General features: G+C 39.7%; 1 protein-coding gene across 2 annotated transcripts in view; it reads right to left on the reverse strand.

Moving 5' to 3' along the window:
• The window catches only part of gabrb4 (gamma-aminobutyric acid type A receptor subunit beta4), a 73,252-nt gene that overhangs the window by 40,544 nt on the left and 6,358 nt on the right, over positions 1 to 26,350 (reverse strand). For both annotated transcript variants that reach the window (XM_017412659.3, XM_017412660.3), the window contains exon 2: positions 764 to 831. In XM_017412659.3, the coding sequence (XP_017268148.1) occupies positions 764 to 831 (68 nt within the window). The remainder of the gene's footprint in view (positions 1 to 763; positions 832 to 26,350) is intronic.

The following is a 26,350-nucleotide window of genomic DNA, read 5'->3' on the forward strand; positions in this document are numbered from 1 at the left end:
ATTGTGCTTCCACTGGAAGTAAATCTGAGTATCATCTGCATATGAATGAAAAGAAATATTAANATTTTCTAAAAATGGAACCTAAGGGGAGCATGTAAATGGAAAACAACAGAGGTCCAAGAATGGATCCTTGAGGTACTCCACATGTGAGGGGAGCTGAGGGGGAAGTTCCTGTTGACTAAATTAGTTTAGCTATAAATAACATTTTTAAGCAACCTACAGATTTATGATAAAGGCTGTGGAAAAGAACTAAAACATCTTAGGATTGTGCAAAAAAAATGGAGGGAATTCAAGAATGAAAAGAAAATCTTTAAAAAAAAAAAACATATTTCTATCCAAGTTTAGTGCTAAAAAGACGCTTAGATAATTTGTGTTGTAGCTGACGGTTCGTTGTCCCGGTAATGTCATGAAAACGGAAAAAGAAAGAAAGGAAGCTGCATCTGGGAGGACTGAGCTGAGCCGAGACTGACTTTGTCACGCTGAGTGAACTGAAGAAGGAGCTGAGAGACACAGTGACGTCATCCCGGAGACATCAGCCATATTGTACTTTTCTCTGCTCAGCCTGCATTTCTGACTGCCAGCAAATTATCAGCAGCTCAACACTGTGTGTGTGGATGAGCGTGAACCTCCTGTGAGTTAGTCTCTCGCTGCAACACTGGGCAGAAAGGCTGCACGCCTTCTTGCAAGCTGCTCCTCTCGTGACACGGGGAAGTTTGACGACGGCGACGAAAGAAGGTTTAAAATTCGGAAAAACCGAACTCACCATGTTTACTTCTGAGATGGAGTCGATACTGGCTATGTTGATACTCATCCCTACGATGACTGGGGAACCTGAGAACACAAAGACAACATTCACTTGTTATTTCCTTTGAGCCGTCTTTAATCCAGCTTGTTGTTTCAAGAGGGATAAATCAAACCTTCTCAAGTAAAGTTCTCCTGAAAGGTCGTGAACTATTAACATCTTACCTGTCGCAGGTAGCTCTTTGAACAACAGCCTGAAAAACACAGTTTAGTTTTGACCGGACAGATGAGCTAACGGCTAGTTGGAGCGCTGCCGAGACCAAAGGAGTCTGCTTCCATTTTGACACTCCAGTCTCAAAATGTCACAGCATTAAATGTGAGTTCTGTTTCCTGAACCTTTCCACTGCTGTCAGATTCACATCACATGGATTCGAGCAGGGATACTATATGTCTGGTTGAAGTGCACCAGAATGCTACAGCTAGCTGCTGCTGCCACTTCCTGCACTTGCAAAATAACCCCAGAATCCTTTGTAAATAACTGTGCGATGTGAAATTGACAGTGACGTAAAGGTTTATTATTTAGCATTCTAACAAAACAATGGGAATCGTTTGAGACTGGAGTCGTCGGCCCCTTGAAGTAGCTGTCAGCTCATCAATCTGGTCCAAAAAAAAAAGACAATTTTTCTCTAGAACGAAGCTCTCCAAAGAGCTGTCTACAACAGATAAGATATACAACCTCATAAACCTTCCGCATAACCCCACTTCAAAAGATCTGAACTATAGTTTTAACATAGATGTCTGTTCCTGAGCTGAAGTTCGCTTCACGCATCCACTTTCATTTTAATGTATTCTAGTGCAACTGCTGTATCTCTCCCCGAAAAAAAAAAAAAAAAAACTCCTTTCAGGTTTAAACACAAAGGCGGCTGTGCGCAGAGAGAGAAGGCACTCGCCCATACTAATTTCCGGTTTAGCAAAGTCGTGTAAAGGAGCAGGAAGAGCAAATCACGCCCCATCTGCGTGATTACGGTGTATGTTGTAAATATGTAAGCAGCTACGCACGATGACTCTCCTCCATGTACAACAGCAACAGCCGGCCTCCTTCAATATTTAGGCTGCTTGCTGTTTACAAGGACGACCCAGTCACCAGCAGCCAGTGGCTTCAGGCTCGGTGCGAAGGGGACAATCACTAACCCAGGCAAACGTCTGTTATAGTGACGACACTTGTTTTCATTTTCTTCATACTTGCTTGAGTTTTCTGCAAACAAACTTTGTGAGCTCAGCACTCCCGCCCCAGCCATAACTTTAGATAAGACGCAGTAAGGAAGACGTACAGGAGTTTGCGTGACGCCTGACACCTGCTCAATAAGAGCCCACCGAACCCATGGGCTCGTGGGAGCAAGCAGATTTGTTCGAGCCCGATTCTCGGCATCTTATCAATACGAATTATTTCTGCGGCGCTACGCCTGAACACCCATCCTCATTCCTTTCTTTCCCCCACTCCCACTGTCACCTTTGCTTTGCTTGATCAGACTGCAGAATATGAAACGCTGACGCTGAAAACAGAAAGTACACTATTGCTTAGCTCATGCGGCAGAGCTGAATCGGTATATTTTTATAACTTGGTTTCATCGTGGAAATGGTGTTTTTATATAATTCATAAACTGCACAGAAACAGCTCTACTACTCGTATCACATATCTTCTTTCAATCAAAGAAACTCAAACATATGAACTTCAAACTTAATAAAAAGCGCAATAAGATTGTACTTTTGTGCAAAACCGTTATATTGCTGCTTTTGCAGTTTTGCACTTCCACACTTGCTGCCCTCCGTCTAGATGCCTTTCAGTGGCAAATCAATAACAAAACAGATGATGGTATCAATCAAGTGTGGAATCGCTGATCAAGAAGCCGCTTTGGAGGTTTGGCTTTGCACAGCTTTTTCAACTTTTTTTTCCTCCCCTTTTTGTTTCAAAAAAAGATTTTCATCTCCCTGCTCAATCTCCATACATCTATTTTAGCCAACAAAGAGAATGAAACGTTAAGATTAAAATTAAAATTTTTTAAAAAATAAAGTCAAAGCCGCGAAAATGAAGGTGTTGTTTTTTTTTAGATTAATAAAGGAATCAAACACCAAACCATCGCTGGCACAAACATCTATGTTATGTTTTATAGTGATTTGATACTTCAGAATTTGGTTTAAAAACAGGAAATTCTACGAGTGCATGCAACTAAATCTACTGTACGACTTCTCAAAACTCACAGCAGTTTAGGCTGCAGTGTGAGATTTAATGGAGAACAGTCAGAAATACGTAAATACCCTATTTGGATAAGATTCAGATGACCTGAGAGTATTTTGAGGTGGACAGTCAGTGTAACTATTTTAGACTCTTATTGTGAAGGATTGAAGGAAGTTAAACTGTTATGATTGATGCTGCTGGGGCAGCAATAAGCCTGGTCCAAGGAGTTTTGTGGTATTTTGAATGTTTCCTCAACCTTTTGACTTGTTCCTCAGTGCTCCGGCTGTATCCTGGAAACAGGATTTTCACTCTAATTTCGAAACTCGGAACAAAAACAGACAAAAAAAATAATGAATTCTTTCCACTCATTTTGTTTTCTTCCAAGTGGCCCTAATACATCTGTCATGGCTGCTCAAGTTCATAGAATCAACAGAATTATTTAGTTTTTGGTCAGAGCAGAATGGCATCCTTCTCTCTTACATGAAATATTTTAAAATACAAAATATTTAAATGCAGAAGGAAGAAAATAAAGGTCCTGACAGCATCTGAGTCACAAAACTTTTGTAAAATTTGGATCAACTTAAAATAAACCCTCACATGAATTAAAATAAGGGACTTTATTGTAGTTTTATATATTTAAAAAAATACCAAATTAGCACATTTAAGAAACTGTGTTTTTTTCCCTCCTAATTGGTTTGAATTAGCTTATTTAAAAAGTGTATTTGATTGTACAAAAAAAGAAATCAGTTGTCGTAAAATCCCATTTAAATCCACAAGTTATATGTGTTTTCATATAATACCCTGTTGTTTTATCACATTTTAGGACATCTGAGTGCCTCTGGAACAAGTAAAAAGTTGACTGGAAAGTAAACACAGACTTCAAGCAATTAAAACAGAGGGCTCACTGACCCGTGGCCGTGAGTAAGCGGGGATCAGAGCTGAATATGGCTTCCGGAAATGGCCCAACACGCAGTTGCTTGCATGCTTGGGCAGCCTCAGACTGCCTCCTGCAGGGCACGCTGCCAGGACCCAGCTCAGACCACAAGGATCATTCAGTATCTGTCGGCAGCCAAATTTATCCCCAATAAATCTGGAGCGATGAACCCTCCTCATATCTGTGACTACACTTTGCACACTTTAACACACGTGACCGTTGGCAGCTGCTGCGGCAGGGCTCGCAAATGTATCAGGATACATTAATAACAGTAAAACCGATGCCGCTGTGGTTAGTTTTTATATAAATATTAAGTGGCTGGTACAGTAATATGAATTGCAAATTTTCTAGTATTCCCTACAAAGGCTGTCAGAAATACTGTTAGTGAGCTCTACTCCGAGGAATTCTTTTTAGTTTTATCCTTTGATATATAGGTCTACTTTAAGAGGCAGCTAATATCTTTTAAAGTGTGGCAAAGTTATGAACAGTTATTATCTTACCTGCATTAGATAACTCTTTAAATGTCCTCAATTTAAAGGAGTAGTTTGATTTTGACAGGACAGTTGAGCTGACAGCAAAGACAAGACCAAATTTCCCTTGCAGTTTACAAGAACCCCATTTCATAAACATTCCCAGTTATAAACACAGAATTTAATTGTTTTGTTTAAGCCGTATCAGTCAGCAGAAATATCATACATCTTCTAGGATGACCACGCACTGAGAAAGTGATGTGTAAAGGTTTATAAAGTGCTAGTTAAAAGAACTAAACTTTTTGAGACTGGAGTTGTCTGAAGCTGACAGCGATCCATGTTGGTTTCTTCAATCTGAGGTTGCTCACAGAACTAGGTATCTACAGCAGGTAAGATAATAGTTGTTCATAACCTCTCCACAAAACCACACTTCTAAAGATTCAAATGATTGCTTTAGGTTTATAGGGTCAGAAAATACTCCTGATTATAGTGATATATAAACACTTTTTGAAGATAATCAAATAAAACTTTGACTCCAAAAAGAAACAGAAAACCCTGCTGTATGTACAGCATGTGTACTAATCCATCACTTATTTCCCCGAGGTCCTTCCTGCAGGGAAAGTTTCTCTCCAAATACTGTCTCTAAAATATTAACCTGCGAACCACTTGAGAGAGAAGACCCATCTGCCCTAGCTTCTATTTTCTGAACCTTTTTTTTCCCAACCGTTGCTGACTTATCCCACTACACAAAACACCCTGAAGCTTTGTCAATTTTCCTGACCTCTGTCTCAAGAAAAGAAAAAAAAAAAAAAAAGTGGGGCGGAAGGATGTTCGAGGGAGTGCGTAAGTAGCGCCATTTTCCATCGGCACTTTGTGAAGGCAGCCAGCAACAGTTTTCCCCCCCAGAGACGTCAAAGTGCCTACATTCTCCGGCCGAAAGCGGAAAAAGCTTCAACCCTCACTCTCCGGGCTTCTGGTTCAGTCAAACAGAGGCTATCACTTTCCCAAAGCTTCCTTGGGATAAAGCTGGAACCTGCACATGCACTCCCCAAGTTGGAGAAAAAAAAAAAAAGCCTCTCAAAATAGACCTTTAGATCTTTTGGTCATTTTCAAAAACACTGCCTATGATTTTTTATTTCTTTTTCCTGTAATTGCTAAGTTTGAAAACCTTTGAAAGTCTTGTATTTTTTTATTTTTATTTTTTTATAAATTATGAACTGGTGATCTTTTTAGTCTGTCATTTGGCTAATTTATCAAAGGTTAGATTCCGTTTCAAAGCAAAGCGTCACCGGGATAAAGAGGCCACAATGTCCCAAATTTTCAGTGCACAATTACCGATGTTGTGTTCAAAAGCTTTCTGCACTAGTTTTCTTTTTGTTTTTTTGTTGGGTTTTTTTTTCCAGGAAAAGTCTGAATGTGTCAACCTGCCCCAGTTTTTTTGACGGATGTTGGCCAACATCACAGCAGGAGCAGCTTCTAGCAGATGTCAGATGAAGGCTCGGATGTAGACGTGGCGGATTAAAACCCAACAGAGGAGGAAGCAGCAACGCGCTGGTCTTTAGTTGCCCACCAGCTTCGGGCTTGTGTGGCTCCCTGTGAAACAGGCCCACGATCAGCCATCAGAGAGAGCGGTGATTTCACCAAACCGAAGGTGTCCTGTGAGGTGTTTGATGATGCCAAGGGTGGCGGCGAGCTGATCGCGAACGTCCCGTCTCGCCCACTTGCTGGCAGGAGAAGTCGGTGATGGAGACGGCAACTAATGCTGACAAACCTGAATTGAACTGGAGCACTCGCAGTTTAATATTCACCTTTTATGTTTTAAGCTACATGATTTAATGTGAACATGGTGTTGTTTAAAATGTGTAATGCACTCCCAATAACTAAATGTATTACAGGAAGGACCGGTGTCGAATAAAATGGAAAAAGAATTACGTAAACTCATTTATAAAATTCCAATAAACTGTACTTTAAAACTTTATGAAAAATATATGCAGTCAAACAGAAATTGAACAGCTAGTAATGATTGGTTAGAATCATTTTAGCAACATTTATATTTGATATGCAGGAACACCTGTAAGGGCTTGTATACACTGCTTAAGGTACTTTATAAACAGATTTTTTTCCTCATTTGTTTATTTTTGTTTTTGTCTGTCCACACATTCCAATAAAATGCTGAAACACCCATGCCACACCACCAGGTGGCGATACCGTCCACAATAACATATGAAAGTACAAAGAAAAAGCTTTCTTAGCTTGACTAAAGTTTCTTTTTTTTTCCTGATATGGCTTACAGTTTTATCTCAGTTACTATTTTACCCCAAGAACAAAGTTTAAATGCCATAAGATCATCATAAAGTGAGACAGAAACAGAAAATAAAATGTTAAAAACATTTCTAGTTGTGTTGTTTGGGTTCCTAAGGGCACAAATTGTTTCTGAAAAGCTCCATATCTATTGTCTATGTGGATACACTATCAATGGAGTTTTGAAATTCTCTACCTTGGGAAGAGTTTTTGAAAAAAATATAACTGCATTACTCATCCAAATCTCAGTTTGTGTGTGGACAGGAGGCGCAAACGCAGCAGAAAATCTGTTTTTTTAAAAAACCATAGCATCCGGTTTGTTTTCAGACAAGAGCAGCGGCGGCTTTTAGGAAGTGACCATAAAGAGCAGGACTGCTGGAAGATGAGCTACTTTGAAAGGATTGGACTTTAGACAAAGCACAGAAACAATCAGAGATGATCCCATCTAACAAACCATCTCCTTCTACCGTCTGAGCCATGCATTAAAATGAAACTGACTCCAATAATTTAAGGTTATTAGCATTAGTTTTTTTTTTCCTACTACAGCACAGTTTAATCCAGTATTTGCATTTTTCTGCACAGTACACTGAAGTTTCATTCATGCTTGACACATCAGTAGCTCTGCAATGCAGCAAGAAAAGCGACCTTTGTTCCTACAGTTCCTTGCTTTCTTCCAGTGTTTCATTTCAACACAGTGAATACCTTAAAAAAAGAAAAGAAATAAAAACAAAGAAAGGTTTTTAAGCATTTTGCATTTATACACGGTGCGGTGTGGGCTTTCCAAATGTAAAATGTTAAATATTTATGATTTTTTTTTTAAAATTCAAAATGCTTTTCAGAACTTAAATGAAAAAATCAACCTGGAATTTTTAATTACGCACAAAACGTGTGATTAAGCGACAGTGTTAATAACCTTATTACAGTTTGTTTAATAGTTCAGAAGTAAAACTGGGGCATCTGAAACTAAAGCTTTAAAAAAAAAAGAAAAAAAAGCACAATACACCAACCACTCATTGTCCTGTGAGGACATTAGTCTGAACGCAGCCTCATCTGCTTCACTCAGTAATATTAGTGAGGTGAAATGGTTTATTCATGAGAGGTAACCGGGTTTGAAAATTACCAGTGACATATAGTTATAGCTATAGTGCTTGTAAATATAGCTTTAGTATTGTGCATTTGTATCGATCGGCAAAAAAGCAACATATTTGACCTCACGCCGAATGCTGCTTTCACAGCTGATGTTAAACAGAAACAGGAAGTTGAGGTACACTAAGAGAGTTCGTTCATTTAAAAAAAAAAGCAAAAAAAGCTTGTGTTGGAATATAATTCATTACCTGAGGCTGAGGCTGAGCATGAAATAGGAAATAATCCTTATAATCACAATGTCTGGTTGATCCTTCCCGTCATGGCATCTTTTTTTTTTACCTATAGTTCCTTCCTTCCTTGTTGACAGTTTGTTTTTTTTTTAGCCCAGCTGTCATTTCCACTACAACAATGTGTCGCCACATTTAGATTTCAGTCTGACAGTTTTCTTCTGCCCCGGGGCAGACACAACCTCAACTGGTGTGCTGGGCAGTTCTTTGTTTTGTTGTTTTGTTGTTTTTTTTTTTTTACTGTAAAGGCAGTTTATGTGAAAACAATTGAAAGCTCAGTGCCAGTAAATGGAGGCAAAATCGGTATATATATGTTTTTCAACTGACAGCTGAACAAAGAAAAGCTAAAACCATCAACTCTTCATCTTTTTTCTTTTTTGAATGAAAATTTATTGTAAATAAAAAGGTTTCAACCCTGACTGTTGTGAATGCTTTAGACTGAATCTTATTTGTCCCCTTTCCTACTTTTCTTAGCCAAGCCTTAAAGCTGGAGGTGAACACGGGGCATTCAGGCTTTCATAACCCTTCAGGTGATGAAAGGGTGAGAATAAAAACGAACAAGAATAAAAAAAAATCCTAAATAAAGATAAAACTGGTAAATTGGTAATTATCTAAATCCATTAAATACAGCATCAGCATGTAGAGAGGTCTGACAGCCAGACATGCTACCATACAGTCCTTTTTTATAACAAAAAAGAAGAAAATAATTGGTTTTCTTTACCACCAGAGTTTGCCAGTGAAGCCTTTCATGATTTTTGCATTTTATATAAATATTGCGTGTCTGAATATTCAGTTCAAAGTAAAGATATCAGACTGAATATGTTTCTCTCCAAGTGAAGAAAACGTCATTCCACATATCTTGTCAGTTGTAAAGCTTTCTGAAAGCAAATTTTCTGTCCAGCAAAGAAATCATTCCCTTCTTTATGTATAAAAAATAAATAAAAAAACCCTCAGATAATCAAGCCATTGCCTAGCAACAGAAGGTTTCATAGCAACTGTGCAGCATTTTCTCCACAGTGCTGCAGGAGAGGCATGATGATTTATCCAGCCGAATCTGTGTTTGCTTTTGTTTTCAATGGCCGCTGCTCTCTCAAAGCCCTTTTCCTCGAGAAAATTAACAAAAGCAACAATATGGTGGCCTGCACCAGGCTGCTCTTGCGTTCAGCACAACAGCCTCAATTATTCGGATAACGGAGATCGAAGCAGAACTGCAGAGCTGGCACCTTTGCTCAGCTGTCAACTGTGAACAGAAGGAGATCACGAAACAACAAGGACACCTTTAAAGAGGGTTCATCAACACTGGTGATGAGGGGGTCTGTTCAATCCAACTCCATTACTGTACTGCTTTTTATTGGTTCTTTGGCCTTCCTGCACAGGAATTAATTTATAGTTGGCTCCGTCAGGAAAGTACATAACGCTTTATGAGAAAGAGTAAATTGTAAATCCATCCGTTTGATAAATCTGTTCAGGGTCTTAAAAGGGATAGAACTGAACTGAACGGGGTTGTGCATTGTCCCCGGTACCAGTCCAGTCCAGAGGGGCAGATGCACTTTGTTTAAAATTGCTAATTATTTAGTGATCTGGTGTTCTCTGAAAGGAGGATGAAAACGCCACACAGAATGCAGAGGTAATTCAAAATCTGGTTGTCCGAACTTTAAAAACCTGTTTAAAATCTTTACACTGTGATGTCATTTTTATATAAAACACACTGATTGATCATCCCCTAGATATTCTGAATGGGTGAAGAACCCATAAAAGACACTGAACTTTCATTCAAACCTTCGTGTCCCTTGGATGAAGGACACAAGGTCTGAAACACATATAGGGTTTCCCCAGAATTCTCTCTCTCTGATCTCTGACTGCTCAGAGCCAAACAATAGCCTAAATAGTGCAAAGAGGTCTCTAATTCAAAGCCACAGCCATCACACAAACCATCGCTATGGGGTCCCGTCACCATTTTGCGGCGGTTGAGCAAGTTATGCCCAGTTAGAGCTCCAACCGCTTTCCTGAACCGGAGGTTTGAGTCTTTAATCAGTTCCTGTGCCTGTCTGCAGTCCTTCAGCTCCCTCCAGCAGATTGAGTTTTGATGTCTAATCCAGGCCTAAAGACTAGTCCTGCAGACTGCTGTTAAAACACCTACAACAGGCTCTGACCCTTCAAAGTGGACCTGGCAACCAGCTTTTGCAAGGTAGTCAGCTCTTTAATTACCATTAGTACCAGTATGTCCCGGTGCCCATTTAACAGCAACACTGTTATCTGTCCCCAGTCGATTGACTAATACAGTAAGTATTTGTTTGATTCGTTTAGGAATGATGAATTTCATTCGGTAAGGACTGAGACTCTCCACCAGCACATTTTATTAATTTAAACATATTCCTCCATTTTCTAAAGACGCTTTAAGTCTGTGAGGAGCTGGAGTCTGCATCCAAGCATGAGGGGGCGTGAGAATGAACCTCAGACTGATAGTCAGTCTATCGCGGGGCCAAACACACACATGCACTGACATACACATTGGGCTTGGGCGGTATTACGATTAGAGGGTATCCGGAAATAGCAGTGTTACTGCTTTGAATACCATCCTTTAAAACTCTGCTGTGAATTGAATCTAGGCCGTCTGCGTTTAAGTCGTAACTCTGCACTTACAGTATGTTCGTGTATGAAGAGTGTACTTCCTGTAAACTCCTCTCCTGCTGCCATTCCTGCTGTATAGCTACTGTTTGCTCTGTAGGCGAGCGTATTTCAGAGCTGGAACGATTTGCGATGTTGACGGCACAACTCACTCGCTCCATTACCAACGTGTGACCTGCTCATTTTTAGGAATGGGCATTTTAAGTAAGAACACTTTCTTTGAATCTGTCAGTAATTATTTAATTTTTCTTCGACTACACCACCCCTCACGTCATTCAGTTCCCCTGGTCCTGTCCCACCACCCACACCTACCAGCCACCGCCCTGCAGCAACTCACTTATTTCAGCCTTTACTCTTGCAGGGTTGGTTAATATACACAAACGTCAGCACAACAAACTGTGAAAAAGCATTCTCAACAGGGCTAATCTCAGCTCCCGCTTTATGATTTAGGACCATTGCCTGTTTTGTGATTTTGCTGGAAAAAAAAAAATGGCCACGTCCACACGGTTGGGGTCTAAATTTCTCGAGAATTAATGTTTCCTGCTGCAGCTGAAAAAGGCCCTCTAATGAAACAGAGGCTTCGGGTACGAGACGTGCTGCTAATTGTGCTGGCATTTTTATATTCCTTCACCAATATAACAGATCATTGTGGGGACGCACATGTTCTGGCAGTAAAGCTGAGCTCACCCGTGACCATAGTGTTCGTTTTATGTTCCTTTCAAAATAAACTGTGGATGGCAGAAACAGATGCTGGGACTGAGCTGTTTTTCTTTTATCTATTTCGTTTCAGGAACGAGGTGGGCGGTAGGTGTTGTGTAGAAAAAAAAAAACACCCCGACTGGAAAATCACTGTTGGGAAACAACTTGGCGTATCATGATCAGATGCCAGTTTAAAAAAAAACAAAAAAACAAGAAGATTCTGACAGTTGGATTCATTTTTTATATTCACTTGTTTAAATTATACTTCAAATATTCAAAAATCACTGCCCATTCCTACTCAGAAACAGCAGTGTGAGAGTAAAGCCAAAAATAAGTTGACACTTGGCAGTCTGTCACAATAAAAGCCTTGGGCAAACAATGGATTAACCAACAGAAGCAGATCTGACTGGATATCGCAGAGAGTCCACGAGCCACAAAGACGATAGAAATGTTACGACACCTGCTTCTGTTTGTGTGTGAATCTTTAGTTTGAGCCGTTATGTTTATTTGTTGTTCCAATCACTTGTTCACTTGATGCTAAAGCAATGAAAAATGTCTGCTGCATTGTTCATCTAAAACAAGCACCAACGGTTTTGAAAGACAAGGCCGTTTACATCGAATTCACTGGTTATTTACAGGCACAAACAGAGGCAGCAGCAGTCAGCTGTAGGACTTCTGGTGCAGCCCGGGGTACTTACTGCACGCAAATTTGAGCATTTCTGCCGGAACAAATAGGTATTGGGAAAAATTAAGACAATGTAAAAGTTTAGAAAGTTCCATTTGCACAAACCGCCACTAAACTCGCTCAGACTAGCCGTTAGCTGTTCAGAACTAAACTCTGTTTCTCCAAACTCCAACAGGTAAGACATTAATTGTTCATAACCTTTCCACAGAACCTCACTTTTACAGGTCTACACTATCGCTTTAAGTCCACTGGACAAAACAAGACTGCGCTACAAGTTTTGGCCTTACCAGCGGATAAAGGGAAATCGTTAAAGCAGCTCGAGCACGAGGCCCGAAAAAGGACGGCGCACAAGACAAATGGAAATGATGAGGTAAAGCAGTAGAGCAGAGGCAGTACATCACAGGAAGTCTGCGAGGCAGAGGATAAGTAAAGGTGGCCTCCTCTTATCGTCCTATCCTGTCACAAACCTCGCACCTGATGTATGAAACCCACTTAGATTCCACACGGAAAAATGAGCCAGAACAACGCTCCCTACTTACACAGATATGGTCAAAAATTATGATCCACTTGATATATTATCAGTTGGGTTTCTAATTTGTAAATTACAAGTTAATGAGAAACATTAATAAAGTCTTGAGGAGGGATAAAAGAAAATAGTTTAGTCAGTTACTTGTAAATTTAAAAAATGTTCGAAGCAACTATATCTAGTACTTATATAGTCGTGAATTTATTTTTTACATAAACAGCTGGTTAAGACAAATGATATTTCAGCTGAACTCAAAATAGACCGAAATGTTTCAACACAACATCTAATCCACTTTAGAATAACATTTTATATGTATAAAAATGAGCAAAATATGATCCCAAATGAGTTAAAACTTTTTAAAATATTGCATAATATTAAGGATGAAAAAAATTGATTGATACTAAGTGTGTCAGCAAACTGTTGACGTAAGAAATATATAATTCATTTAATGGATCGCTGTGGTCCGGCTTATTATTTATTTACCCACAGCCCTAATTTATCTGGAAAGTGACACGGGGACAGTTTGAATCAGTGCCAATATCTTTTTTTATTCTTTGTTCCAATCCTGTTCAACAAAATGGATGAATAGAGCTACACGCATGTTAATAAAGGCTCTTTCTCTTAAAGGACATTTGTCTTTGTCTGATTCAGCTGATGTAATGCCTCAAAGCTTATCTCATGAGTAACCCCACATGTGCAGCGAATCCCTTTGCTTCAGCGGTACGTCATGTATCAGTAGGAGCCGCTGAGGCTGTCAGCGTAATTACATTAACCTGCTGTAATTACGTGGAGATCCTCCTCACCGATCATGGCTAATACGTCTCAAGAGAATAAGATTCATGAATTAGCTCTTTATTGATATATTAATTTGCAACCACACTGTCACACTAACTCCGGCGTGCTCGTGTTAATTCACCGCAGAATAAATTGTTTTACAAATTGCTCTTGAAGATGATGATAAAAAAAAGGCAATATTGACGATCAGAAACTCTAAATGTAAACATGGATGGTGGACTGGACTGGACTAAAACAGAAGAAATCTGAGTGTTGAGAGGTCTTTTTGCATAAAACATGACTCGAGAATGATTTATTATTCATGAAAGCCGTGAGTGAGACAGAAACAACCGTTTCTCTTATCAGACATATTTATTTTTTCGTCCTTGTGAATTTCATTGACACTCCGCTTCGCCTGCACTGCCATCTAGAGTTAAGTGGTTCATTTATTTAAACCTGGAAAAAATGAACTTTTAGCTCTACTCCGCAGTGCCAAAATCCAGTAACTTCTACACTACAGAGGTGAGATTATATTAAAAAAAAACAGAAATGTTTGTCCTTCTTCCTTCATCAAGGGTTTCTCAATGCAAGGAGGACATAAAAAAATAGAGAACATGGGGCGTGTCACTTCAGGAAGACTTTAGTCAGTTTGGCTCATCTGTCATCTGATACATGCATCTATATTGAATTTAGAGGAAGGTGACCTTACATTGCAGATGAGCTCCTTAAGCTGTAAACTAATAATAAGGGTGTGGAGGAATAAAAACACCTCAGGGTCTCCTGACGTGTCTTTTACCAGAGAGCAGATCAATTTGGGCCCTCTGGAGGTGGAATTACTGTACAGTGGACTGGGTTTGCTTCCCACATATGCCAACAGATCTCCTCTGATTGGTGTTTTGAGGAGCTGGAGGCTGCATGAACACATTAGACTCTTTGTCGTGTTTCCTCCGCCATTCCGGAGCAGGGTTTTTGCAGTGCCCACAGCTCTCCTGCTGGGAGTGGGCTGCTATTGTATATAGGGGAAGGCTGTTTCCACATGGGGGGTGTGATTGGACTGCAGAACATGTTCAGGTGGGTGGAAGGTCCACGTGAAATGCCAGGGGGCAGGTTTTCCCCAGCACGACATTGGGTTGCCACTAAACACTTTACCTGTCAGTTATGACAACGCTGTGGCTAGTTTGTGTAACACAATCAGAAGGGGCAGAAATCAGTCTCACTCAGACATTTACCTTAAACATTCTGATGGTTGGGAGTTTTCTTTATGTTAACTTGGATGATTATGGCACAGCTGCTATTGTTAAACATATTGTGCAGATGGAAAGAATACCCATTCGTCCGTTCACTTTACCCTGGTGGCTAACAGCTGGTGCCTATCTCCAGCAGTCATTGTGCGAGAGGTGGGGTACACCCTGGACATGTCGCAAATCTGTCACAGGGAGTGTCCAAAACTGGAGAGCCCATAGAAAAAAAAAACTACGCATGCATGGGGAGAACATGTAAACTCCACAAAGAAGGGAAGCAAATCTGCAACCTTCATGCTGTGAGGCAACAACGCAAATCACTACTGGAAAGACCATAAAAATATGAATTCTCTACATTGTTTTTGAAAGACAATTGGGTAAAATGTCCCATCACAAATATATTCAGGCCCCAAGCTCTATCAAGTGTTTTAAATGCTTCTATCTCTGTCTTTGATTTAACAAATCTAAGAAGGCACATACCTGGATACATCAAATATTGAATGTTTTAGGGAACTGCAAGCCAACAGGCAAGAAGAAAATTGACACTAGACCTTAAGCTAAACTGCACCTGGATTTTAGGACATTAGGTCAAAGTTTGGGTCTGGTGGGAAAGAGCACAAGAACGTTTCTGCTACATTTGAAGCAGAATGAGGAAAAGCAGTGTCCATTGATCCCAAAAAGAAAGAAGTCTTTTGGAGCCACCAAAAGAGTTCTTACATCTGGGATGAAGAGTTGGTCTGACTGTTGGCCAACAAGTCAATGGTTCCAACAAATGAGGTTCAGAGTCTATTTAGGAAGATGGAAAACTCTTAAAGTAAATCTGTCAGTGCAACACTCTATCAATCAGACCTTTATGTTAGAGAAACCATTCCTCACTAAAAGGCACATAACAGTATTCTGAAGGTTGGCAAAACACAACAAAGCGGTTTCTTGATGTTGACGAGCACTGTTGTCGTGTACACATACGGCCAAAACGCAATGAACATGTTCCAGTTTCACTTAAAAACAGCATTGTGTAAACAGGACCAAAGAAGGACGCAAGTCAAATGATGAGCAGAAGATAAAAAACAAAGCAGATGATTGTTTTGAGGAAATACAGTCTGAGGACATTTGCTGCATTCCATATTTGTTTATTTGTTTCCATATTTGTTAATTATTTATCCCTCAGGAACCGCAAAGACGAAAACTACATCAAACTCCTGGTGAGAAATCACTCCAAGTTCTTTTCATCTTCTTGTCTTTCAAATAAACAGTTGACAAACCAACACATTATTTGCCATCCATTAGGATGTGAAAACTGTAGACCCCTGAGTGGAACTGTGTGGCTCTGCCAAAACCTAAAATAGTATGTACAATCACGTCAAATGGCTTGCAGGCGTGGGCACAAATATGCATATTTAAACATGTTTAAGGCCCAAGGAAAAATCCTAATTCACCCCTTAACTTTTCCCATGCAGCCATAATCATGCCAGAGGGTAGGGGTGCCCCAAAATATTCTGTGATGTAGGGGGAGGGCGGCAGAACTTTTTCAAAGGTTATAAGGAGGGTTTTCAAGGGCCCACTTCAAGTAAAGGTGCATGAGCTGCGTTTACAAAAAGCCTCAGTAATGTTAAGTATTTACTCTGTTAATCACTGTATTGTCTGGTTTGATGTATTCCAATGTATGTTTTGGTATCATTGTTGATTATTCTTAACAAGTGTTAAAAAAAAACTGTAAAGACTTCAAAAAGACTTCCTATATAAAAATTAGGGATATATATATATATATATATATATATATATATATATATATATATATATGGACACAGAAAAATGTAGAGCAAACCAGAAAAAAAAACACTTTTTCAAAGTGTACACGGATGGTTTGGGGGTTTTAACGAGACAGCTACCTAAACCACACCACTAAAGCCAAACAGCAGCTCTTTTCCAGAACATTCAAAAGGGAAACCATTTAAAATGTTCCATAGTGACACACATAGACAAACAAAGATCTCTGGAGGGGCCTAAATTACAAACCCAATCATTGAAAAATATCAATAACACCATGCAAACGTCTCTCATCTCACTTTTTGTTTTTAAGCATTTGTTATAAGTTTAAACTACACTGTTTGACAAAATCAATTGGACAATGACATTTTCTCCACAAATCTGCAGTAGGGTTGAGTTGGGGTTTGGGGAAGGCCATTCCAGAAGCATGTTAGCATGCTTTATCCAATCAGAAACAAGTTCTGATATGTGTGTGGGATCACTGTTCCTGTTGGAACAAATGTGTTTCAACTATCTAGCTGTCAATGTGAGGAGAAATTGAAGAATTTGTAGGTAGTTGTTATTTTGTCCACTTTGCACAATGCACCAGTATCACTGGCAGCAAAAACAGCTCCACAGCTTGATGCTACCTCCATCATGCTCGACAGGTTGTACAAATCATTGTTTTATGATGGCGCAAAGAAACTACCAGCTGCAAACAGTCATGCTAAATATGAAGAAAAGTTAACAATAAAGACCATTTCTTTGCCTTAAATGTTGAAAATTTGTCTCTCCCCCATTCATTGCTTTCCCAAAACCCTGCATGGCAAGATTCACACGAAATTCCTTTAAGTGGAGACCTGTTTTGTACGACTGGCTGTTGGAGTTTAATAAGATTGGCTTTTAAGCCAGCTTCCTAGTACGGCTGACAGCATTTATCTCCCGATGCTGTAAATAACTTTTTTTTTTTTTACCTCGTTTATCTACACGAGACAAATAAATAGCTGCGCCTTGCCCTTGGGCGGCCTATCCTGGCCTCGTCAAGGGCACTCGTCCCATCCGTTACTGCAGGTTCGAAAAGTAAGCCATGGGGGACTAAAAGGCGAGAGTCAAAAAAGAAAAGAAAAAAAAAAAAGGCGGGGAAAAGTGCCCGGCGTGCAGGATGCCTCACCAACGCCTGACCCAGGCTTTTTGTACTTTGCAGTCCACTGTGATGCATTCTGGTGCAATTCCATCAGCATTTTTCTCCTTCATTTCAAAGTTGCTGAAAACAACACTTTGAATGGGAAGATGAAGTATGTCCTTTCTCCTGCATCCTATCTCTCACCACCCTTGCCCCCTCTGCCTACCTTCATACACACCTCATTTAATTCAAATAGAAAACCTAAGCAAGGGAAACAGGGAAAAAGCGCCCAGCTTGAGCATTTTTTCCTGTTTTCTCTGTAATAAATCACTGGGCATTCTCCCCTCATCAGGATAGATGTCACTTGTAGGCGCTCCCACATCCATCCTGGGATTCTGATAACACTCTCCTGTTTTGCGCTGAATAGGCATTATGTTGAGACTAAATTACGATGGCCTCTGCTATCGGCCCATATGCAAAGCAGCCCACTTTTTGACACGAGGCGGCACCCAGACTAAGAGATTGTCCTCGGTATTGCAAAAGTGCTCGCTGGCCTCGCTAGAACTGCTCCCGTGTATCATTTAATGGCTGCAGCTGCCAAAAATGCAGGTTTCTCCTCGCGTCCTGCACACATCAATTAGTGGTCATGTTCACAGAGGGCGAAATGATGATGTAGGAGGTGATCTCTGTAAATAGCTGCACACATATGCAGGTATTCAGTTATCTCAACGGAAAGCCACAGATCAATTCCACTCACCTTACACAGTACCTTACAAAGTGAATATAAAGTGCTGCGGCCCCTGCTGTTACTTTCATGTCCTAGCTCTCTTTCATATTCAGTCAATTAAAGGTCTATTCTACTCACCAGTCGTGCTGCAGCTGATCTGCACTTTCATGGTTACAATAACTGTTTCTCCATTACGAACAAGATAAAGCTGCAGCTGGGACTCATTTGGGTCAATGGGAAAAGAGATTAGAAAACCCCAGACTACATGAGTTAGCCCAGAACAGGTGACTGTGGTTGAACAAGGCCACAGGCCGTTGGACTCGTTAGATCAGAATGGTTAAATGAATACAGCCTGTAGACAGATCAGGTGCTAACAGTTGTGGTCACAATCTGCCAATGCACAATACACTTTGTGCTCATTAAAAGACATAACAAAGGCTGCATTTTTTACTTCACAGCAAGGAAGTTTAGAATTAAGTCTAATCTCATGAAAAATTAAGTAATAGGCACTAGATTAAAATATTTTCCATACACTGTAGCTGGACACAAATTAAGATTACGAAATTTTCCACACTGAGCGATCTGAGAGGTCTATGTTTGTCATGAATGTCAGTGTTTTGGTTCTTTGTTTGAGTCTGGTTTCTTGTTTTGGATTGTCTGTTGGTTTTCTGTTTCCTTGTCATCATTCACCTCCCCAGTAGTTTTCCATTCATGCCTGCCACGCCCACCTCACCTGCTCCTCGTTTAGTCCACAGCTGCACCCCATAATCATTTTCCCTCTGTCTTTAAAACCGGTCTCTGTTTTGTCACTTGTCACTGGGTCATTCCGTTTTGTCATGCTGGTTGTCTCTTTGTTCATTGCCTTGCCTTCGTTCTGGATTTTGTTATTGTTAGTTTCTGCTGCCACGTCAGCCTTTTGTTTTGGTTATATTTTACTTTAATAAATTAGTTTTATTTTAAAAACATGAGTCTGCGCTCTGGGTTCACCTCCGTCTCCACGCCTAATGACAATGTTAGGACAATTTATTGGTGTATTGATTCAGTCATTGGTTCATCCTTAAGTTCAATTTCCAGATGCCTGAAGGCGCCACTATGTCATTACGAAAGGCCACTCATAAAGGAAGAAGCCATTACTCTGAAAGCAACACAAACAAATCCAGATTACAGTTTGCAAATGAATAGGGGCAAAGACCTTCATTTGCGGAGCCATGTCCTGTGGCCTGATGATTATACAACTGAACTGTTTGACCATAATGACCATCGTTATATTTGGAGGAAAAAGGGGGAAGCTCGAACCATCTCAACTGTAAAGTATGGGGGTGGCAGCATCATGTTGTGGTGGCATTTTGCTGCAGGAGGGACTGGTGACCTTCACAAAACAGAAGGCAACATGAGGAAAGAGCATTATGTGGAAATATTGAAGCAACATCTCAAGACATCAGCCAGGAAGTTACAGCTTGGACGCAAATGGGTCTTCAAATGGACCGTGATCTTCAGTATACGGACAAATTAGTTTAAAAAGTGGATTCAAGATAACAATGTACATGATTTGAAGTGGCCATCACAAAGAACAGATCTCAATCCCATAAAGAGTTTGTGGGCAGAGCTGAAAATGTGTGTGTGAGCAAGGCAGCCTACAAACCTGACTCAGTTCCACCACTTCTGTCAGGAGGAGCGGGACAAAAGTCCAGCAAACTACTGAGAGAAGCTTATGAAAGGAAACCCAAAACATTTGACCCAAGTTAAACAGTTTAAAGCAATGCTACTAAATACTAAGAAAATGGATGTATACTTGTGGCTTTGAAGAAAGTAATCAAGAATTCCTAACTGACCTAAAACAGGAAAGGTTTAGTCTGATTTAATGTGATAAAAAAATGGTTATGTCTTTTTATGCAGTGAATGCAAACATCTAGTTTCAACTCTTTACACACACATACACACACACACACACACACATATATATATATATATATATATATATATATAGTTCCAAATTCTATCAGAAAAGTAAAAACCAAAAAGTCTATTTTGCTTCTGCTTCATTTTGTGTATGTGTATTTGAAAGTGGAAGCAAGTGAAGTTTGTGAATGTGTTGCACATTTCCATTACACTGTTTTGTATTAAACTAAAATTTCCATTTAACTCTTTTCAATAATTATTAGAATATCAGGTAAAACGGCAGGTGTAAAGTTATTTATAATACATGGCTATAAAGTTAAATGTGAAGTCTGATGTTCTCATATAAAATAGAGATATTTAATGGCAATACTTAAAAAAAAGGTGGATGAGTGTTTCCAAAAGGTTTTGCAGTCCAGATATTCCTCTTTTATGACTGCTGCAAACCATAAAATGTTCTACAGCCCCACAGCATCCCCCCCTCAGGGGCTCAGAGTCACCTTTTAAATGTTTTCTGTTTTATTCTCAGGGTGGCTGTATGTTGCTGTGGCAGTACGGTCCAAGGACAAAGTGTCTTCTTTCTGTCCGTTCTGCCCTGAAATGAACACAAGTCAACTTCTGGTAATGCAGGAACACAGACGCTCGAGTGAAATAATCACAAACGAAACGATTAATTTTATCCGTCGATTGGATTCCCCCCAAAAAATTAAAATCTCTGCACATCAACAGACCAACACTAACGGAATGATTCCATACAGCCCAGTCACTTGGATATTTGCAGGCTCTCCAGGTTCTTTGTCATCCTGGTTACGCACATTTACTGTACAGTAGGCTCAGCGAAATTCATTTTCTCTTTGCTACACAACTGACAAAATCCCATTTAAGACAAACTAAGCAAGTATTGCTGTTTATTTCACCAGACGGGGACAAAAATATGGAAGGAGAGTGGCTTAGGAAAGCATCTCAGGATCGCGTTTGTGCTGATAATCTCAATTATTTTCCATGTTCAGTATACAAAGGGCTGAAAGACAATATAAAATGCTGACCTAATCAACAAGCAAGCGCAAAGAAGCTGAATTGCATGAAACGGCCTCATAACACTGCATCACATATACTACAGATACGTCTCTCAGAGCAGAACTATCACCACGGCACAGTACACCGTTTTACTGATTCTGCATAAATATGACACTGTACTCTCTCATTAAGGGTTCAGACATTGATTTCTTTAACATGTTTGAACAAGCAAATCTGAAAACAACGGCATCCAAGGGGTTGCATTTAAACAAACCGAACACAGAGAGCTGGTCATTTCATCGAGGAAAAAAAAGTGCACATTTAGCACACTCTAAGACAAAGTTAGACCATAAAGTTTTAAGGCTGGTTGCGGCTAATTAGAAATTCCTCGGGGAGTAAAAGTGGAACTTTCATTGTTTAAACTTTTGACATTACTCAATGCTCTCTGAGCGAACATGCAAAAGTTTTTTCAGTCCTGCATCTACATGGAAACAGCCTTTTAGAAGCCCCTGCTTTTTTGAAAACAAATTCCCGAGGGAAAAAGTTTTGATACGCCACCCTTGTATTTTTGTGTAGACAACCAAAACACAACCTTTTGAAGATGATGATGTCACCAAGCCTACAACTCCAAGCTCGTCAGATGTAACAACAAGGATAATGACATTAATTCAGGCTTGCATATGTGCTACAGCTACTACAGAAGCTAGTTGTTCAACTACAGCAAAACCCTTGTGTACTCTACTGTAATATTTTAAATAGCAAATAAGGCTGATGAACAAGAACAATCGTCACATACTTGACACACGGCAGAGGAAACTAGATGGGGAAGGGGTGAATACAGTCTGTCAAATTAACATGCAAGCTTTATGCCTTGTTTCCAGTTCTTGGTGTAGTTCCATCGCAGCGTTAGCACCACATACACGGCTGGTATACAGCAGCTATTGTTGTGTTTTGTGTGAAGTATTGCTGTGCGGACAAGGTTAAAGACCTTTGCATGTCCTGTCTCACTTTTCCGTATTTGCCTTGCATTTCGATGGCACAGTGAGATTCGTGGCTGCGAGAAAACAGCTTCCCAACATCGCCTCTTTACGTATCTGATGCATGTGCAGGGTGATCTTCACTGAGGCCAAGTTGCCTCAGATTTATTGATCATGCCGAAAACTTCTGTAGCATCAACGTAGTAATTTGGAACCCTCCCATACCTCACATATAAGCCATAATTACGAAAGTTATGGGGCAATGACCGAACAATAATGAGCCACAATCGCATGCTGCTCTGCTTTAACACGCTCTGGCTGCACTGTCGAAGTATTGTGATGCTCGTGGTGCCGTTATGCATAGCGGGTGCTTCCACTGCTTGTCTTTCTTATCTGTCTTGTTAGAGCTGTGTATTAGTGGCGAACTACTTTGTGTTCTTTTAGATTTACCACATAAGTACAGCATTGATCACAATGTCAAGCGGCTGTTGCTGCGTACATATTGTCCATATTGAACTATATGTTATGATGCAAGGCGTTTTGTTTGGTACCGGTTCCGTACTGTGTCTGGTCACATTATTTGATTTTATCGACACAATACAAGCCCAGCATTTTCTATGTGTCATTCATTCCACAAACCTGGACGTGAGTGAAACTGATGTGCAGGTTGCTGTTGTGGGTTATGTTTGGACTTCACTTGAAGACAAGGAGAACAGAAGACAAATGACCATGACCATACTGTTGTGCCAAAGTAGAGCAACAGAGAGCACCAGCAAGTTTAAAAAAAAAAAACCCAGAAGATGGTGGGCGATACAAAGAACTACAGCAAGAAGATGTTCGTGAAGACTACAAGTCCACTGCGGCAACGTCACACATAAAACCAAAATGGCACACTAATCCAAACAACAATGTGGTTACAGTCACATAGAATACACCATGCTGCTGCTTTGTTTGGTCTCCCTGAGATTGGAAAGATCCCATTCAGTGAGCGGTTCAGGTTCAAAGGTAAACTGTTTTCAAATTTGAAATAAAAGAAGTTCTTCAACTTCATCTTTCTCTCCTTCCATCTTCACTATCAAATAGTTTTGCAATTAATGTACCTCAGAAATTGAAAATCCTTTTTTTCCCTTTTCGCTAATGCTTTTTTTCTTTGCTATTAGTTGATTAAATGCAAACTACCACGCTATCTGACGCAGGAAAGACTCAAACAGCTAGTCTTCCAGTTTTGCCTTTTTTCTTCCTGTAAAACAGACATTTAAATTTGCTTTTTTGTTAAATGAACCATTCTTATAATCAATATTATCAAAATGAGTGCATATGAGCATCAGTTCTCAATGTTAACCTCAAAAGCACTATGAGACCCAGGGTTTATGAAGTCAACATGTGACAAAGAAATGCAACGGCTGGGTGACCGAAGTATATTACTCAGCATTTGTACTTGTGGTGATGTGTTTTAATAAACTAAACTAGTTGAACACATGAGTCATGGTGAGATTGCACCTCACTATTCATAGTAAAAGTTTAGGGTAAGTATAAAAGGCTGTCTTTAGGTAACATGTGTATTTAAATCCATCCTGAAACACACCCAGTGGAACAGATTGGAGGAGTAAAGGGTAATGTAAAGGTAGTGTAGACAAAAGGGTCAGAAGGTGAACAGAAAAATCAGCATCAGCCATCCGTTTCAGTTTCTTGTGATGCCTTTTATTTGTTCATTTGACAGACTTCTCTCTAGCTTCCAAAAACACACTGTTTTTATAGCCAATTGGCAACACACCTGTGCTTGAGTGGACTAAGTCACAATAAAACAGGTCAAACAACAAACATCTAAACAGAAAAACAAGAATAAAATTATTAATCTAATTTAAAAACTCATCAACATAATGAAATGGTCTGCAAAATAAACCATGTAATACAAGATAACTCAGAAAGTTACTTTAAAGAAAAACAAAGCAATACTCAAAAGAAAACCCTCTAATTGGTCGAACCCAGCCAGGTTATCAATGACATCATCCAGCCATTTAAGCAGGAAATGCAAACAATGGTGAGTAAAAGGGAAAACAAAGACCAAAAATGTACCTTGAAACAAAAGAAACAAATTCAACCAATGGTCCAGAAGTAGTAGCTTTAACCTAAACATATAAATAGATGGAAACTGCAACATAATGCTAACACAAATAAACCCGGGATAGTAAGTGAAGCAAAATTGCAAAGTAATGTTTAAATCTAAGCATTATAACCAACTAGAGAAAGTAAGTGAATCAGAAATAAGAATAAGGGACAAGTGGTAAACACAAACTGGACCACTTTGTCACAGGTAACACTACATCCGATATCAGTTGCAGATACAATAGCTCAAAAGATCAGCTGTAAAAGGGAGCTTTTATCCTGTAATCTTGCTGTACATTGACCCAAACATGTCGCAAACATTTCCTGTGCTTGTGAAAAAGGGGGCACAATGTGTCTCCTTATAGATATACAGGCAGGTAGAAAACAATAATGTGTCCGGCTATAGAAAATTATGCTATATGCTATATGCTATATACAAGATGCTATATGCATCTTGTTTTACTAATTTGCTGATTTATTGTATAAAACTACATTAAAGGGTGTGACTTGTGCTGAGAGCACCTATTAATGATTTACAAGATTATATTCATTTGCAGCCCCGCTAATAATTTATTACCTCGCACCAACCCATTTTTCACACAACCATGTATGGTATGCTAAATTAATGTCTAGATTGGGTGAAAATAAATAAATAAATTCTGTCCTTTTATCCCAAAGTCACCATTTTAAAAGTGTTTGCATCAGAATACCCTCAGGGCGTCAGCCTACTATATTTAGTGAGCGGACTTTCAGCTTCACTAAATGCACTTTATGGTCAGTGATTCTATTTTAATGCAGGCCTTGCATTACCTTGCACCAACCATTTAGGGCCTACTTGAAATAGATAAGAAATAATTATCCCATAACAGCACATTTAACTATGTTTCTATTTGTGCCCTCTGCAGCGTTGGGTCAAGATAAATAGTCTTTAACACTTTGTAGTCCAGGAATGTCGGTAGAAGCTCAGCTAGAAGAATGGCACGTTTGAAGCATCCGTAAGATGTCACCCTTCATGCTTTGGTAATGGTGGAAGCTGAGATCATAAAAGTCATTCCGGTGATGGCAGCTTGATGTGAAATATGTCCTCCAGAAGGACGAATGTGTGAATGAGGCGAGAGCCGAGCGTGGCGCTCCCACAGTATCTCTTCCAGCAGACAGCAGAGTCGCTTGGTTTTAGATTTTTCTTCTTGATATATCATATTGGTATCAATAAAGCGAAATTAATCTTGAGTGAGTCTGCACTCGGGTGGCCCATTTTTCAATGAGATTTCAGTTCCCATGTACAAATCAATAGTGGTTACGGACGTGGTGTCAGATCCTCTTGTTCTTTCACTGACCAACTGCACAAACGCACGGTATATTTCCACAGTCTGAGACATCCAAAAGCAGAAGCACGCAGATTCGTACTGAATCACATTCACAAACTGACCGACATGTGACAACAAACCAGTATGCTAATGGCTTCAAGTAACAACCACAGGTATTGTGGCAAATAAACGACTCAGTGCTTGGCGTCAACTCCTGGGCCATGTGCACTCGTTTTCAATTCTGGCAACAAACCCAGCTACATGTTCTGAATTTCAATGTTTCACTTTCGTGAGCACAGTGTAAGAGGCGCAGAGACGAAAATGGCTGAATACAGCAAGTAGAACAAATGCAATTTTTTACAAAGACCTGAAATATCTGACTTTTACAGGTGCGTGAGCAGAATGTCAGTCTTTATCATGATCTAAAGCAGAGCTAGTTTTCTGTCTTCATACTGCTGAAATTTAAAATAAATATCCAAATACTATATTAGCTTGAAGGTAACAGCATTACAGCATTTGCAGATGTATTGTGAGAAGAGTTAATATTTAAACAGGGCTCTTATGAAACTGATTTAGCTAGGTCGTGTATTTCATTACTCTACTTTATAAATTTAGTCAGATACGTTTTATGGATCATCACTTTTCCTAAAATCATTTCATCACACAAGATGTTGATTTTAACTGTCAGACCAAACCCATGCTGTGTACCTTTAAGGATTTGTACACACCAATTTGGTGAACGTTATTTTTGATGGAGCTTTTCTGAAGCCAGGTTTACTGAAGGAGAAAACGACTTGATGCAGAAGCTTGCGAGTTCTTGTAAATATTGAAGTTTTTGTCCAT

Source organism: Kryptolebias marmoratus, linkage group LG13 (assembly GCF_001649575.2).
Source record: "Kryptolebias marmoratus isolate JLee-2015 linkage group LG13, ASM164957v2, whole genome shotgun sequence".
Classification (NCBI taxonomy): domain Eukaryota; kingdom Metazoa; phylum Chordata; class Actinopteri; order Cyprinodontiformes; family Rivulidae; genus Kryptolebias; species Kryptolebias marmoratus.